General features: G+C 40.1%; 1 protein-coding gene across 8 annotated transcripts in view; it reads left to right on the top strand.

Annotated features, from left to right (window-relative positions):
- Nucleotides 1-18,725, top strand: part of SLC14A2 (solute carrier family 14 member 2) — a 691,185-nt gene that overhangs the window by 661,249 nt on the left and 11,211 nt on the right. For all 8 annotated transcript variants that reach the window (XM_072605236.1, XM_072605235.1, XM_072605239.1 and 5 more), the window contains 7 exons: nt 4,160-4,242; nt 7,382-7,544; nt 8,550-8,739; nt 10,559-10,687; nt 12,545-12,737; nt 16,857-17,004; nt 17,681-17,815. In XM_072605236.1, coding sequence (XP_072461337.1) covers nt 4,160-4,242; nt 7,382-7,544; nt 8,550-8,739; nt 10,559-10,687; nt 12,545-12,737; nt 16,857-17,004; nt 17,681-17,815 — 1,041 coding nt within the window. The remainder of the gene's footprint in view (nt 1-4,159; nt 4,243-7,381; nt 7,545-8,549; nt 8,740-10,558; nt 10,688-12,544; nt 12,738-16,856; nt 17,005-17,680; nt 17,816-18,725) is intronic.

Here is an 18,725-nt window from a genome sequence, read left to right as displayed (position 1 = left end):
ATTTTAATGAAAAATAAGAAATTCCAGGAGATACGTGGAAAACAGGAGGGCTTGAAGGAGGAGACAGCCAAGAGGAACCTTTGCAGAGCAATGAAAAATAGAGAGGAACAAAGAGATGATGCATCAGCTGAGCCAACAGTCTCACTTCCTCACCAAACTTGGGAACTATTTTTTCCTTGCTCTTATAATACCATTTTCCAAGCCTGCTTATGATGACACAGTCTTATTTCTTTTAAAACTACCTAGCACCTGAAAATCTTGGGTCTTAGCAAATGAGTAAGATGAAGATGAGAAGAGAGTCAAATATTGTCTACAAACACAAGTATTCCCAGGAATATGTTGCTACTCTCATAATTGGCCTGCAGGGGGACCCAAAGAATCAAAAATGCACTATTTGTGCTCAAAAAAAAAATGAAATAAGTAAGCTTTTATTAACTGTTTTGAATAGAAAGGGCAGCTAGGTGGCTCAGTGGATAGAGTTCTGGGCCTGGAGTCAGGAAAATTTATCTTCCTGAGTTCAAATATGGCCTCAGACACATTTCTGTGTTCCTGGACTAGTCACTTCACCCTGTTTGCCTCAGTTTCCTCATGTGTAAAATGAGAAGGAAATGACAAACCATCCTAGTATCTTTGCCAAGAAATGTCCAAATGAGGTCACAAAGACTACGACATGACTCCACAACTGACAGAAAGACCTACATCCAAACCCTGCCTCTGAAACATAAAGACTATGTAATAATAGATGATTAATTTTAATTTCTCTGGGTGTCAGTTTCCTCCTCTATAAATTGGAGGGTTTGGACTAGATGGCCTTTGAGGTCCCTTCTAGCATCTTATGAAGTTTTTCCCTTTGAAGTAAATTTACTTCTTTGCAATTCCATACCACTGCTTTTACGGAATAGGTGAGCAAAACAAATAGAATTCTACTTTTCTAAAGGACAAGTCATCAAAGAGATGACGACAAGTCTCATGTCTCTTATTAGGTTTTATCTTCTCTAGGCTAAACACTCCTGGTTCTTTCAACAAACACTCATATGTCATGATGTCAAGGTCATTCATTATCCTGGTCCCCCAAACTCTTTGTGCTCTCTCTCCACAGTGATTTTCCTAAAACCTGTTGCCTAAACAAGATATGATTTGAGCAGGGAAGATTATCTCCTCCCTCGTCTTTACTTTGCCTTTCTTAATGCAGTCTACGATCTCATTAGCTCCTCTTAAGGGTCTGCTATATTGTATTTTCAATTCACTGAATATACAGTTCTCTCTTCCACATCGCAAGGGGTTAAGGACTCCATACCCCTAAGATCTGGAAAGTCTACATAAAAATATTTGGCCTTCGCTTCATACCAGAGAAAAAGTCTGATTTTTTTTTTCTTTTTATGGGGTGTTTACAGTACCTTACTGTAAAACGTGGTTTAAGTATTTGGTCATAGGCTATTTATAGGTCAATGTTAGTAAAAATATCATACATATATATTTTATGCTTTTCTGAGTTTCTAAACTTTTTCTGTGTCATCTGCTGGCCTTCCCATGTCACCTGCAGCTTTTGCAAAACTCCCCCAAAATTTCCATTTAATTTCTTATGCCAACCCCTCATATATTGAAACCACAATGGGGAAAGTCACGATGTGGAAGGACTAACAGTATAGCTCAGCAGTGGTAAACTCAAATAGAAAGAGGAACACTAATCTGTACATAAAGATCCCCCGTGAGCTGCATATTAATCTAGTCCTAAAATGTAATGTAATTTCTATTTTATTGTATTTTATTTGTCTTTTATTAAATATTTCCCAATAATATTTTCCCAATGGTTAAAATATAAAATATTTATTTTATAAAATATATTAGATATTTATCTAAATTTATATCATATATTATATAAAATTTATATTTTATATTATTTAAAATTTATATATTATATACTATATAAATATATTATATTAAATTATATAAAATTTATATAAATATTTCTAAAATATATTAAATATAAAATAAAATATTTTTAAAAACTGGTTAAAAAACATGCTGGCTGCACATGGCCCTCAGGTTGCCTGTTTGACACCTCTAATTGATTTCACCAAACCCTGCCCTCATTTTTTTAAGATAAACTATGTGGTCACACCTCCTTTATTATGTATTTGTGAGGTGATTCTTTTTTATCTCAACTACAAGATTATGCAATTTATCCCTATTAAATTTAATATTGTTAGAATCTATCCAACATTCTTCTCTGTAAAAATATTTTGGGTCCTCTGCAAATGTGACAAGCCCACTACTTTGGGCCTCAATAAAAATATTAATTAAAATGTTATTCAACACAGACCCCAACACAAATACCTAGAGCAGCATACTTAGAGGGTGTCTTCCATGTTGCTATCAAATTATTAATGGCTAGTCTTTAGAGCCAGACATTCAAGTAGGCCTGAATTCACCCAATTATCTTCCCATCTAACCCATACCTCTCCATCTCTGCCATGAGAATAGTTATGAGACTTTGTGAAATGCTTTGCTAAAATCTAGGTAATTTACATGTACAACACTCCTTTCTCTACCAGCCTAACAATCCTGTCCATAAAAGACTCCCTATGGGACCCCAGTAGGAACAGGCATCTTCCTGACTTGACAAAAAGACAAACTGACAACAGAATTGATGACTATGTACTGCTAAGAACTTTTCTGTTAGCTTGTTATCACAGGCATTTCAGAAATCCCAACAGATCACTCATTGTTCCACATGGGGTTTGATGACTGATTAGCACATTAAGAAATTCAATAAATATAATTATACTTGGAGTCAAGGCCTCAGGGTTTTATTATCCATCTGTCTTGTCTTATTCCAGGAGCAGATCATAGAGGGAACATGATCAGAGAGCAGGAAGAATGATAGATTTAAAGCTAGAAGGGACCTCAAAAACCATGCAGTACGATCCTTTCACTTTACAGAACAAGAGCTGAGGCCCAGAGAGGTGAATGGTGACACAAGTATAATTGTCAGAGGCTGGATTTGGACCTAAGGCCTTTTATAACTATACCATATCCTCTGCTTCCAAGCTCTTTATCCTACATTTGATAAAGCCCCCAGGAATCAGAATACTTGGGAAATGGGAGCATTGTGGTCAATTTCTAGTCAGTCTAAGCAATTTAGGATTGAGCAGAAGGACATTTTTGTTGCAACACTTGTTATTGAAGACTTTCTAACTTGCCTACTTGATGAAGTCTTGCCTGCTGAATCTGTCCTTATTGATTGAGAATCTTAGAGGGAGTTGAGGTCCTCTCCCTGAGCATCACTGACCAGTGTTCAGCCCTGGAGATGGACCTGTGCTGAACCAAGACACGTGGGTGGTTCTGTGACTGTGACTGTCTTTACTAAATGTCCCCTTTTCTAGCGATACACCACCTGCTTCTCCAAGGAGGAGAGTGGGAGTAATAGGGGAACAGAACAATAAATTAATTATACATTCTGGTTAATTGAATCCCAAATAATTAAAGTTTTGGTGTCCCAGTCCCTGCTACCCTCTATGGTGCTCAGTCCTTCAGTGAAAGCTAAGTGACCAACATGGTGGTATAGAAAATAGTTGGAGTTAGAAAGCTGAGCACTAGCCCCCACTCTCCTACTGAACTTCTGTGGATCTAAATTTCCTCATCAGTAAAGATGAGGTGGGGAGGGGACAAGGGATACACTAGATCATCTCCAAGCTCACCTTCTAGCTCTAATACTTTATTTTCTGTGCTTCTACATATTGACTAAATAATACTGAGTAGGATCAGAGGATTTAGAAGTAGAAAGCTTCCAAAATCATTTAGGCTGATCACCTAATGAGGGAATTAAGGATCAAAGAGGTTGCAACCTGCCCAAGTCACACAGCTGAACAGAAAACATGCATTTTGCAATTGGAAGAGACCTTATAAGACCATATAGGTAAGCACCCTCTTTTTACAGATGAGCATTCTGAAGCCCAGGGAATAGAAGTGGATGCCTAAGGTCATACAGACAGTAAACAGGAGGTCTGGGATTTGAATGAGGTCTTAGGATTCCCTATTCTCTTTCTACCTCACCCTGCTGCTCAGGCTGTATCCAAGTTGCCAGAAGATGTTCTATGGAAAGACTAGCGCAGAGGTATCCTAACCAACCAACATTCTCTCTCCTTTCTTTCCCCAGTATTTGGGAAAGCTGAATACCAAGAGAGACAAAGCAAGGATCAGTTTCCTTATTCCTACAGGAAGCCCACACACGAATTTCTTGTGAGTATCAAAAGACACCTGTTAAAGCATGAAAAACAGCCAAGAGAGAAGTAATTCCCATCATGGAATTGTTGTTCAATCATATCTAACTCTTCATGATCCCATTTGGGGTTTTCTTGGCAGAGATACTAGAGTGGTTTGCCATTTCCTTCTCCAGCTTATTTTACAGATGGAGAAACTGAGGCAAAAAGGGTTAAGTGACTTTCCCAGAGTCACACAGCTAATATCTGAGACTGGATTTGAACTCACAAAGATGAGCCTTCCTGATTCCAGGCCTGACACTCTATTCACTGTGCCACCTAGCTGCCCTTATCATGGTACTAAACCAATAAAAGTTACTAAAAACAAGGATGAGAAGAATTGGTAGCTCCCAGTTCCAAAATGAACAATCACTACTCTGTTCGTGCACAAACTGAAATTTTCAATTCAAGGTATTTTAAGTAGGTATTTTTCAGTCAAGTCTATGGTATACACACCAAATAGAGCCCCAAAGTCATTCTTACCAGATGCATGTCAATGGACAGTCAAATGGTAATAGCTCCCATTTATAGAGTTTCTCTAAGCTTCACAGGGGCACTAGATGGCACAATAGATAGAATACTGGACCTGGAGTCAGGAAGACTCATCTTCAAGAGTTCAAATCTGGTCTCAGACACTTCCTTGCTGTATGACACTGAGCAAGTCACTTAACTCTATTTGTCTCAGTTTCCTTATCTGTAAAATGAGCCAGAGAAGGAAATGGTAAAGCACTCCAGTATCTTTGCCAAGTAAACTTCAAATGGAGTCATCAATGAATCAGACACAACTGAAAAATGACAAAGTTTCACAAAGCACTTTCCTCCCAACCATCCTAAGAGTACAATTCTATCCCTAGCATACAATTAAGGCTGAAAAGTTCAGTAACTTATCCATAATCATAAAGCTAAGTAAGACTTAGAATCATTCTTCCAAGGTTAGCACCATGGCAGGGTAGTTGACAGAGCACTTGAATCCTAGGTTCAAATTCCAATTCCACCATCTACTAGCTGTGCAACCATGAAAAAGTCACTAGATTTCTGTGGGTTTGAGTTTCTTCAATCTATAAAATAACAAAGATGGGAAGTGGAAGGTAAACGGTTCACTGCTTCAGATATATCTATCTGAATTTTTTGTAACAACGTGTTCTAATGTAGTGTGACTCACAACAAAGATGTCAGAGCAGCCTGGGAATACTAGCCTTATAAATCAAGTAGGTAGGTATGTGGGTAGATACATATTTATATACCTAGAAACATAATTATATAATAACGTTTTCTGTCCTATAATGTATTTTATATATATATATATTTAGAGTTGGAATCTATCTACATGTGTACACATACATATATATGTCTATGTATATGCACACACACATATATACACACACTCATACAAATACATACATACTTGTAACAAACCTCTAGACAAAGGCATTTACTCAGTTTGGCCCCAGCTTATCTGAAGAAACTACTGGCATGGTAACCCCACTACTCGATTGCCTGTACATGTTGAATTGCCAGAGTTAAGATAATAGACAACCATTTATATATTGTTTTAAGGTTTGCAAAATGCTTTACAGATACTATTTCATTTGAACCTCACAATAACTCTAGGAGTAAAGTGCTATTATTATCCTTATTTTACACATGAGGAAACTGAGGCAGTCAGAGGTGAAGTGATTTCCCTGGGGTCACAGAGTTGGTAAGTATTTGAGGCTAGATTTGAACTCAGGTCCAACTGACTCCAGGCCCAGCTCTCTATCCACTAAAACCAACTAATTAAAAAAAAGAGCCCTGGAAGAAAGCATTCTTTCTTACAGAAACAGCTTTGGACGTAATAAAAAGATCAATAGCCTATAAAAATCTACCTCAGGAGATGGAAAACAGAGAATACTAACACTGCCTCTATTGGTCAATCTGGCTGATTAATAGCACCTATTTTAGAGATTAGCAGTGTATTGTGGGACAGGGTATCTGTTGTCAAGAAAAATAGGTAAGAGCTCATTTCAGCCTTGGCTATGCTATGTGGTAGAATCAACTTTTTCTCCTCTCAAAATTCCCAAACTTATTCATGAGATTCAAAACTGGAGGGGATCTCGGTGGTTATCAATTCAAGCTAACCCCCTTCCTCCAACACCTTAAGGAAACTGAGTCAGACAGAGGTTAAGTGGCTTGCTGGCAGTCAAGCAAGAAGCAGCAGAGGACAAATCTAGAGGTCTTTCTATTATGGCACAGCTAGGTGGCACAGTGGATAGAGTGCTGGGCCTGAAGCCAGGAAGACCTGAGTTCAAATCCAGCCTTGGATACCTCGTAGCTATGTGACCCTGCACAAGTCACTTAAACTCTACCTCAGTTTCCTCAACTATAAAATAGGGATAATAGTAGCAACTACCTCCCAAGACTGTTGTGAGGATCTAATAAGATAACATCTGTTAAATACTTAGCACAGGGCCTAGAACATAGTAACCAATCAATAAATACTTATTCTTTTTTTCCACCTTGGATTTTCACCCTACAAAAAGAGTGGAGCATAGTTGTGACTCAAAATTGGGCTCTTTGCCCCTAAATCCAGGCTCTTTTCACAAATCAATCTTCCTCGATTTTCTGCCAACATTTGTCTTCCCTTCGGGATATTCTTCTCTGTGACCTGTGCGCAGAGACACAACTCCTTAATCTGAACCACACAGATGCCAAGAGTTTCTTTCTCTGCACCACACAAATCAAGCTTCAACTACAAACATTGTCACCCAGAGTATTCCACCATTTCCCTTCCTATTTGCTATATCCCTTCTTACCTCCATATCACCCCTCCCCCAAAGCTACCCCAATAATATCACTTTGTATTTTTATGGCACTTTATATGTTTCAAAACATCCTCATGGACATTGCTTCTCCTTCACAACAACCCTGGATGATAGGGAAGGCAAAGAATGTTCCCTTTGAACACATGAGTAAACAGAGGCACAGAAAGATCCTCTGTACACAGTGAGGATGAAAACTAGGGACAGAACCCAGTGTTCTTGCTTTTTTTTTCATCCAGTAAGTTTTCCATCATACCCTGCCTCAATGGAAGAGTTACAAGATATGAATACCTGTTGTCTGTCTGTCATTTCCCGCTGCAGGAACTCAGTAACAACATGGAAGACAGCACTGAGATTAAGGTGGAAACAAGTGGGACCAAGACCTCTCGGATCCAAAGTTCCTTGGTCACTGGTGGGAAAAGACTCAGCAAAGCCCTCAGTTATATCACAGGAGAAATGAAGGAATGTGGAGAGGGGCTTAAAGGTAAAGAATCAGTCAGAGCAGTCCTTGTATTTATTTACAAATACCCAGAACAGTTCATCTCCTCTTGGTCCCCAAGAAAAAAGCAAGGCAGTGCCAGGGAAAAATCAAGCCAATGCCAAGTTTTTATCAAAATGATGTCTCTGAAGTATGACCTGATCACCCTGAGCCAAGGATCAGGGTTTTTCATGAAGGGCTCTGTGACTCTATGTAACAGCCCCCAAACCTCCTGGGGCAGGGGGAGAATTATTAGTGCATTTTCCTTCATAAATGTATTAGTTAGAATTCCAGTCCAATCCCTTCATTTGATGGATGAACAAACTAAAATTAAGAGAAGTGATTTACCTGAGGTTACACAGAAAATGGCTCTGGAGACCTGGGTTCAAGTTCTACCTTTGATGCTTATAACTTCCATGATCTTGGGTTGGGCACCTTACCTCTCCTAGCACTCAGTTTTCTTCTCAGTGTTAAACTAGATCATCTTTGAGTCCCTTCCAGCTCTAGTCCTATGACCTCATCATGAAAATGAGGGGACTAGGTTGGAAGCCAGGTCGTCTAAATCCAAGTCCAGGGCGCTTTATCTGACCCCAAAACATTCCCTTAACTGAGGGATTCTAACCTAGTATTTAAGAACTTGGGCGGGGGAAGTTTACAATTTTTTTTATCTTTTGATAGCAATATTTGAACATAATTGGTTTCCTTTGTAATCCTATGTATTTTGTTTTATGCATTTAAAAACGTTACTCTGAGAAGGAATCCATAGGCTTACCTAGACTGCCAAAATAATCTATCACACACAAAAAAGCTGACAACCTCCTGACCTAGGCAAGCTAAACCATTGTTTAGCCAACTTTAAACCCAGCTCTAGACAAAAGGGAAATGATAATGTGTCCCTCCCTCCCAAGAGTCTAACCCAGTGTTAGGGGCACAGTGTTAGTACAATGTCTTTGCGTGCATTAGCCTGGCCGTCCTGGAAGATCCCTAAGGCAGACTGTTTTCCTCTTTCAGACAAGTCTCCAGTATTCCAATTCCTGGACTGGATCTTAAGGGGCACGTCCCAAGTGATGTTTGTGAACAACCCTCTCAGCGGCCTCATCATCATCGTTGGCCTCTTTGTCCAGAACCCCTGGTGGGCCATCTCAGGCTGTTTGGGAACCGTCGTCTCTACTCTGACAGCCCTCATCTTGAGTCAGGACAGGTAAATCCTGGAGGGGCTACACAGCCCAGCAACCCAGGGTCAGGCTTACTGAATTCCCCATAATGGAGAAGAATGCTATGTGTACACAGGCTTCAGGTTCAGGCTCAGACAACCAACAGCTTATGTTTCAACAGCAACTCAAAGTTTCCAGGAGAATTTCCTCACAACTATTCTAGAGGACAGGACCCACAAATATTACTAGCCCTATTTTACAGACTGGAAGACTTTCTAACCTGAGTCATCATTCCTTCCATCCTCAGAGTGACAGTCCTGATTTTCCCTAAGAGCTATCTTCCAATGAGATTTCATCTAGAAGAAAATTCTCTAATGACTTAATTAAAAGTTGAGTCAAAAGACTAGTGATGATTTTCTAAATATATACAGAATTAACACAAATGTACAATCAAGAACCATTCCTCAATGGAAAAGTAGTCTAAGAATACAAATAGAGTCCCAAAAGAATTGCAAACTATTAACTTTATGAAGAATTGTTCCAAATTGATAAGAATAAGAGAAAAGCCTATATGAATGAATTTTCAGATGTGGAAAGGTAACAGCTGATAGTCCAGCGTGACTGAAAGGTCTTGTGGATAAAGGGGAGAGGAGAAATACTGGACCTGTCATTTTCTTACTATAGGGAACTCCCAGGTGAGGAAATTCTTTCTACCAGCACAGATAGTCACTTATTCTGCAACTCACAGTCTTCGACAGCTGGCTAGATTCCTAAGAGGTTACCCCCTTGGTCTACCCAAGGTTACACAGCCGCTGGGTGTTAAAGGCAGGAATGGAACGCTTCCTAGATTCCAAACCACCCCTCTAGATATCCCCCATTCTCAAGTTTTCCCATCCAGCCTGCTCTCACTTGGTGCCATTTGACATTCTACACCTTTTCTTGCCTCCCCCCCTCCTTTACCTGCCCCTTGTCTCATTCCTTCAGAGACCATCCTTTCTTCTATAAAGTCACCTAGCCTTTCTATACCTCAGCTTCCTCATCTGTACAAAGGGAGTAATAAAAGCACCTCCCTCCCAGAGCTGTTTTAAGGTTCTAATGAGATAACATACATAAAGTGCTTTTAAAGTGCTCTATAAATGCTAGCCATTATTTTTATTATTATTTTTAAATACTAAAGCAAGATTAAGAGTTGGAAAGAACCCCAAAGACAGTGATCAACCCCATCATTTTACAAAAAGGCTGACAAAAGTTATATGATTTTCCTAAAGTCATACAGGGAGTAAATGACAGAGCTGGGATTCCTATCCAAGCCCTCTGAATTCAAGTCACAGATCATAGATTTGGGGCTAGTCAAAACTCCCTTATTTTACAAGTGAGGAAATTGAGGTCCAGAGAGCCAGACCCTTTAACTTCAAATCTAACATTCTTTCCATGATAGCACCCATGCCAGTAATCCATCAAAGGTCAGTGGTTCAGAACAGAATAATAATTTACACCAGAGACATTTGCATTTTCTTAAAGGATTCTAGGGATACTTTTAACTCCAAAGAGTAGAACTTCAGATGCTGGGAGAGGCTAGGCGGCAGGGGTGGGAAACCTGCAGCCTCGATGCCACATGTGGCCTTCTAGGTCCTTGGATGCAGCAAGTTTTACAGAACAAAGTCATTTATTAAGGAGATTTGTTCTATGAAATTTGGATTCAGTCTAAGGGTCGCACTTGAGGGCCTAGAGGGCCATATGTGGCCTGAGGTCACAGGTTCCCCATCCCTGGAGGGGACCAGGAAGAGAGGAGATGCCTTGGCAGGGCATGGAGGATGCTATGTTTGCTACCCTCCCACTAATGTCCTGTGCTCCCTCTATCACCAGGTCGTCAATTGCAGCAGGACTCCATGGCTACAATGGGGTGCTGGTGGGCTTACTGATGGCTGTGTTCTCAGAGAAAGGAGATTATTACTGGTGGCTTTTGCTCCCTGTTATTGTTATGTCCATGTCCTGGTAAGTGCCATCAATAAAGATGTGTGTATGAACTGAGTGCCCCTCCCTACTCCCCTGATGCACCTAGGTGGCACAGTGGATTGAGTACCAGGCCTGGATTCAGGAAGACCCAAGTTCAAATTCAGCCTCAGACTATTACCAGCTATGTAATCCTGGGCAAGTTACTTAACGCTATTTGCTTTGGTTTTCTTGTCTTAAAATAAGCTGGAAATGACAAACCACTCCAGAATCTTTGCCAAGAATACCAGTCAAGACTGAAGAACAACCACCTTGCTCTCTTGGCCCTTTCAAAGTCTCTTTTCTCTGCTTAGGTAAAACTAAATCCTAAGTCCACTATAGAGCCTGTCTTGTCTTTTGGTTCTAAACTCCAATACCTTCCTGGCTCCCATGTCTCCCTTCTATCCCTCTGTATCCCTCTCTAGAGAGAGCCATTCTGCCCCTAGTGTAGGACAGTACCATCTCCATTGCCCTCGGAATCCTTGCCCAATGTGTGAGCATTCTTCAGTACAGACTGTTTGGGGAGCGTGAGACGCTTAGGTTCTGCTTCCTCACCCAGGGATGCAGACGGTGTGGCACCATGGGAAAAGTACTAGCTCTGGAGTCTGAGGAACTGGGTCTAAATTCTTCCACTGATACATACTACTCATGTGACTATGGACAAGTCACTTAACTTTTCTGGGTCTGTTTCCTGAACTGTACAAAGACGGATCAGATAGCCTCTAATGCCCCTTCCAACTGTAGCTGTATCATCCTATGAAAGAGTGAAGGTTCTGACATCCCTGCCTTCAAGGGGAGTCAAATCTAATGAAGGGAGACAGCACAGAAAAGGAAGTGGAAAAGTGGGGTGGAGGTGGAGTTTGTAAAAAAAAAAAAAAAAAAGGACCTATCTTTATGACATCTCAGATGAAGTACCAAAGGGGAAACATCTTTCTCGCACCACAAGAGACAAACAGCTTCTTCTATGACTCATCTACCCTGATGCCTACAATGCTCTCCATTATGGAGCAACTCATAGACAGTCACTGGTAGTCACCCTGTTGTCATTGCTTTAACTCACCCTGAGTTTGGGTTCTATGAAACATGCCCAGGGAATTATTTACAGCTGAAGGGAACCATGTGTTCAAAGTGCACAGCACCTGTCCGTTTGCCAGTACTCCCAAATCTGATACTCTAAGCAGGGGTTCCTAAACTGGAGTCCATGAACTTGTCTTTCTTTTTTAAATAATTGTATTTCAATATAATTGGTTTCCTTTATAATCTCATGTATTTTATTTTGTGCATTTAAAGATATGTATCCAAGAAGTTAGCCATAGTCTTCCCCACACTGATAGAAGGGTCCACACCACAAAAAGGTTCAGAACTTCTCTCAAGTCAAAAGGCAACATAAACCTAGGTACTCTACCCCCTTGTCAAGGACATCCTTGATCATTCCCAGAGCTCTTCACTGTGCTCCAGCCAAGAGATTGCTAGGAAAATTCCAAAGAGATTTCATGATGCCCACAATTGCCAAGTACAGAGTCACTACAGAGACCAAAAGGAAGATGGCAAGAAGTTTGACAACAGAGTCAGATGAGGCCAAACCTGACACACAGAACTATTGGGTTCCTGTGGCCTACCAGTTGCTAAGAGGCAAATAAATCCCTGAAGGATACTCTTGGAGCAAGGATTCCCAAGTCCCTATTTAATGATATCCCAGAGTCCATAAGAATAAGACCATATGTCCTTAAATACATACGTACACACACATACACACACACACACACACACACACACACACACACATACACACACACAACCCTAAAAGATAGAAACATTAACTGAGTTCTTAAAGAATCTCTCTCTCATTTCCATTCCCAGCCCAATTCTTTCCAGTGCCTTGAGCACCATCTTCAGTAAATGGGACCTCCCTGTCTTCACACTCCCATTCAACATTGCAGTGTCACTGTACATGGCAGCCACAGGCCATTACAACCTCTTCTTCCCCACGACGCTGGTGCAGCCCATCACCTCAGTGCCCAACATCACCTGGTCTGAGATCCAGGTGCCTTTGGTAAGTGTCACTGAAGGCAGAAGAGAAGCCTTATTTTGAATTGGTTTTGAAAGTGGTGTTTACTTTCCTGGGGACACAGGGATCGCCAGAGCTGTGTGATTGCATAGCTAAGCTATTGCTTACAGAAAGTCTTTTTACTTTTTTTAATTTGTCTTGTTTTTAATGGATACTTTTGTTTTTATGCTCCCTTTCATTCTTAACATATTCCTTCACCTCTCTCCTACTCAATGAGTCATCCCTAATAAGATCTAAAAAGGAAGAGGAAAAAAAATAGGTTAGCAAAACTGATCAGTACATCCCCCGTGTCTGGCAGGCAATACTGCAGTATCCCATGCCCAAAATAGCTTGCCTCTGCACTGAATTTTCTTAACTTTTCTCTGGGGCCAAGATTGCTCATTATAATTACATTCAGTTTTCTTTTTTGTTGTCATTCTTTTTACACAGTTGTAGTCAAGTGTATATTGTACTTCTTAAAAGGTAAATTTCTAACAAATCAATTCAACAGGTATTTATTAAGCGCCTCTTAGGAGGAACGAGGCATTGTACTAGGTGCTAGGGATATAAAAAAATAAGGAAAAAAAAGCCTTCAAAGAGCCTACATTATACTTGGGGCTATGACGGGTACACAGAGAGATGTGCCAGTCAGTTTGAAGGAGACAGTATTAACAAAGTAAGACACTAGAGTTGAGCCTTGAAGGAAGATCGAGATTTTGAGACGCAAAGATGGGCGGACAATGTATTTCAGTCAGAGAGGAGAGCCCATGCAAACTCACAGCAAAAGGGGAGGAGATACAAGTTTCAGAAGAGCTGCCTCAGTCTGGCTGGAGCCCAAAGTTCCCAAAGGAGAATAGTAAGAAATATCTGGAAAAGTAGGTTGGAGCTAGATTGCAGAGGTCTTTAAATACTGACCAGGCTTAAGGATTTGTGTAATGAACTACAGAAGATGTTACTTCAGGAAAAAGAGTTTAAAAGTCTTATATTCAACTGACTGTCAGAAATGATCACAGAATTTCAAGCTGGAAGGGGTCTTTGATATCATCCAGCCCAACTCTTTCATTTTACATTGAAGAAACTGAAACCCAGAGACGGGAAGGAACCGATGCAAGGACAACAAATCAATCAGAGCATTTTTTAGCTGCTACAATATTACAGCCACCAGAGATACAAAGAAAAAAAGGAATGTCACTGCCCTCAAGTAGTTTACATTTTATCTTGGTCACCCAGCTAATAAAAGCCAAGTTGGAACTCAAGCTCAGATCCTCCAAATCCAGATTCATTGCTATTAATTATGGGTGAGAAACACCGAAGGCCTTCAAAGGCCTTACACAAGAAGATAGACACAAGAAATGTTGAAAATAACTAAGTGGTAAGACAGACAGATGAATAAACAGATAAATGATACATACTTGTTTCAGTGAAAGTAGATAAGGGATGTCAAGGATGACAATGGAGAAATCTGGACTAGGGCTGATTTGATAGGCATAGGATAGCAGAAAAGACAGTTTGGGTGATAAAACAGACATCAACAAAACAACAGAATCATAGTTAAGAGTTCAGGTTTGGTGTAAGGGCAGTGATGAGGAGACCAGACTGCCTGGAACAGTTGGGGAGCAATGAGAGAAAAAAGTGGGCAATCATTAAGTAGCTACGTTTTTCGAGAGGACTTGAAATCCAAACAACGTTAGACATGAGACAATAATATCTAACGTCAATATGGGGCAACTAGGTGATGCAAAGGAGAAAAAACTCACCCTGAAATCAGGAAGACCTGAGTTCAAATGTGGCCTCAAACACTTGTAGCTGGGTTACCTTAAGCAAGTCACTTAAGTCTGTTTGCCTCAGTTTCCTCAACTGTAAAATGAGGTAGAGAAGAAAACAGTAAACTACTCCAGACTCTCTGCCCAGAAAATCCCAAATGGGCTCACGAAGAGTTGGACACAGTTCATGAAGTGGCTGAACAGCAGCAGCAGCAGCAGCAACATTGACATTGCATGTTCTATGTGCCAGGCACTATGCTAAGTACTTTACAAATATCTTATTTGATCCTCACAACACACCTAAGAGGCAGGTGCTATTATTACCCCCTTTTACAGATGAGAAAACCAAGGCAAAACTCAGGGTCACGTAATAATAAGTGTCAAAGGCCAAATTTCAACTCAGGTCCTCCTGACTCCAAGTCTGATGCTCTATCCACTGCGCTACCTAGCTGCCAGATAAGTAATGGAGAATCTACAGCAGGATCTGGGCTGAGGGAGTTTCATATCTATGTGTCAGGGGGAAAGAGTTTTAAAAACAAAGCACCGGGAGACGTTTTAGAATAGAAAACAGTTTTGCTGAAATACTTATAGCATCTTTTGTGGTAAGAAAAATAAAGTGGAAGCTACGTAGAGGTCTATTCATTGCATCACAGAGTGGATAGAATTTTGAACATTGAGTCAAGAAGATTTAGGTTTAAATCCTACCTAAAACTCTAGTTATGTGATCCTGGGCAGACCACTTAAGCTCTCTTGGCCTCCAGTAGTCATTTGCAAAGTGATGGGGTTGAGCAAGATAACCTCTGAGGTAACTTTGAGCTCTAGACCTGTGGTCCTAGGATTCTGTGATTGGGGAATGAGCAGCTTCACAAGCTAGGATACATGCATGTAGTGAAATGTGCTGTAAGATATGACGAAGATAGGGAAACATAACAAGAAGCATGAACTGATCAGAGTGATGGGGGCAGAAGCAAGAAAACAGTATTTACAATAACCACAAGATTGTACGTGGGAAGAAGAGTAACAAAACAATTGAAACAAATTGCTAACAAATTCTAATTTGGAGCTTAGCCCCAAAGATGAGATATGAGACAACTCCTCTTCTTGCTTCTTTATAGATAAGGAGGCCCATGGTTGTGGAACAATACTGCATAGAACATGACACTTTTTTGACATGTGGATTTGGGTTTTTCCCCTTAGCTTTTATTCTTTATAAGAAAAGATTTTTGGAGAAGGGGAGAAATAAAGGGCATACTGGGAAATGTATGTGATATAAAATCAAAAGGCATCAATAAAGTTTTAAGAAAAAGGATATGATAGTAAAGTTTTGTTTTTTTTGAAAAAAGCAGTGGGATTGAACTATAGGACATATATGCAGCTGGAGACAACAGCCAGCAGCAGTGGGGGAATAGCTCCTTTCCTAGACAGGATTCTATCATTTGACTATGGGCAAGTTACTCGATTATCTCAATTCCTCATCTGTAAGGTTTGCATTGAAGGCAGTATGAGACTCCTTTCAGCTCTAACATGCTTTGATTTTGGGTAGTTTAATGTGCTACAAAATTCTTAAGTTAAAGAGTTCCCCTCATCTGAGGGGAAGAAGTGGGTTAGACAGAAACCACCACCTAGCCTTTTCTTTGTAGTTTTCAAATCAGAGATGGTAAATACATGTAAGATGTGATAACACTCTCCATGGTAGCCTGAACTACAATTAGATTACAACTGGGAAATATCTAACAAAATAAATAAAAATACAATGAAACATAAATACTATTACATTTTAAAACTAAATCAATATGATACCCCACAGTTCCTTCTTTATTCATTAGTGACCCCTTTTTTTATTGAAGTTTGATACAACTGTTTTAAATAAGAGGTCTATTCTGGTAAATCCTCTAATAATTTTAGAATAAAAGTATGTGTTCTTATTAAGTTTGACTTGATTGAAATAAATAAAACTATAAGCACACCAGCCCTGGGGTCAAGAGGACCTGAGTTCAAATCTAGTCTCAGATATATACTAGTTGTACGACCCCGGGCAAGTCATTTAACCCTGATTGCATCCCTCCCCAAAAAAAAGCTATGAGAAAAGTGATCATGAAACATGTAATCCTGAGTCTTAAGGATCTTTAAAATATTATATTCTATCCCCTTTCATTTTCAAGGGGAGAAAAGTGAGGCTCAGAGAAAAGTGACTTGCCCAAGGTTACACACCCTTTGGCGAGAAAGGTAGACTTAGAACTTTAATGTCCTGACTTCTAGTTTAGCAAAATTTCCTTTATGCTGTGAGTCCTCCCTCATTATTATATAATTCTGCTGTATCATCTACCTACATAATAAGCATGTTATTATATGGTCCTTACAGCTTTTAAGAGCCATCCCTGTTGGAATTGGTCAGGTGTATGGCTGCGATAACCCCTGGACTGGTGGCATTTTCCTTGCAGCTCTTTTCATATCTTCACCACTCATTTGCTTGCATGCTGCGATTGGATCAACCATGGGAATGTTAGCAGGTATGGTCTCATTGTTCACCCATCACCAATGGTCAATGAGAATATTGGTACCTAGGGCAGCCCCTTTGCAAAATGTGAGGTTAGTGTAATTTCCTCTTAACATCCCAGCCTCCAATCTCTTTGGACATTTGCTCTCTGATTACACCCCCAGGCTTTCCACTTCAGGCGACCCAGCTAGTCTTCAGGCTATCTAGCCCTGCCTCACCCCCATTTTCAGTATATATCAGTCATTTACAACTTAGTATACCTGAAGGTCGTTTTTCTACTTCTGAATTCAAAGCTTTTTCTCTATTTGTGGAATAAAAGGAGGTGGCTATCAGGATTAAAGAAATACTAGTCATCATCTCTTGGATGGAACAAGCCTTTTGGGAATCCAGAAGCCTTCCCTATATTCCTGAAATTTTACTCCATGGGCAGCCATGGTATGGCTAATGCCAGCCCTTACAATGATCTGTATCATTGCACCCTTGAGCCCAATGTCAATTGCTGTCCCTTCAGCAATTTTTTTGTTTATTTTGAATGAAACCCCAAACCTCAATGCTCCAGGGTGTTACTGACTCTGGAATGTGCAAAGGAAAACAAACAGGAAAGGAAAGGAAACTGTCCAGTGGAGTTGCTCTATGTGCAGTGTTGCGCTGGATGTACTAGTGACATCAATGTTTGGCTTTTCTTACAGCCCTCTCTCTAGCAACCCCCTTCAATTCTATCTACTTTGGCCTGTGGGGATTCAACAGCACGCTAGCCTGCATAGCAATAGGAGGAATGTTCTACGCCATCACCTGGCAGACACACCTCCTTGCAATTACCTGTGGTAGGTATCACTAACCTATTTCCCTTTGGAACAGAAGTGGGAATCTGTAGGAGGGGGGGAGTGGTGAGTATGTTACTTGAAGCATAGCTCCATGGAAAGGATAGTCGATACAGTGACAAGAAACTGCTTACCAGACTCAATCATGAACAAGTCATTTGATCTTTCTATAATTCAATTTCTTCCTCTACAAAATAAGGATAACAAGACTCTATCCTACTTACCTATATGAGGAAAGCATTTTTCAAATTTCAAAGTGGATATAAACATGGATTATTTAAACAAACCTGATAGATGACTAATTTACACAAAAGTTTTTTCAGGAAATTACATGCTTCACAAAAGGATTCTTCACTTTCCAAAAAAATTCCTGGTAGCATTACTTTAAAGAACAAACTCTAGCACATGAAAAGTGTGTTTTAGTTTGCAAAAATGAGGTACAAAATTGGATTAAACAAGTTACCCCTGTATATTGTTCAGTAATGTCCATCTTCCATGACTCTCTCTGAGGTTTTCTTGGCAAAGATACTGGAGTGTTTTGCCATTTCCTTCTCCAGCTCATTTTATAGATGAGGAAACTGAGGCAAACAGGGTTAAGTGACTTAGAAGATGAGTCTTTCAGCCTCAAGGCCTACTGTGCCACCTCTCATACATAAGCATTTAGTGGGCCTGCTCCCACCACAGGTTCAAAACCCTCACTGCAGGAACAATAGAACGTGTTTACCCAGAATCCAGTAATAATTTCAAAGAAGAAAAAATAGCAGTTAGTAATTTGATAGTTTTTATATTTTCACCAAACAGTAGGAATTAAGCCATATGCAATTATTAGATTGCATTAGATTGCATCAAAAATTAGATCTTTCTCGGAGAGACCAGGAAGGAAAGGAATAAGCATTTAAGGTCACTTCCTTAA

Source organism: Notamacropus eugenii, chromosome 4 (assembly GCF_028372415.1).
Source record: "Notamacropus eugenii isolate mMacEug1 chromosome 4, mMacEug1.pri_v2, whole genome shotgun sequence".
NCBI classification, from domain to species: Eukaryota; Metazoa; Chordata; class Mammalia; order Diprotodontia; family Macropodidae; genus Notamacropus; species Notamacropus eugenii.
The sequence above is the reverse complement of the archived record's forward strand: the minus strand, read 5'-3'. Positions and strand labels throughout refer to the sequence as shown.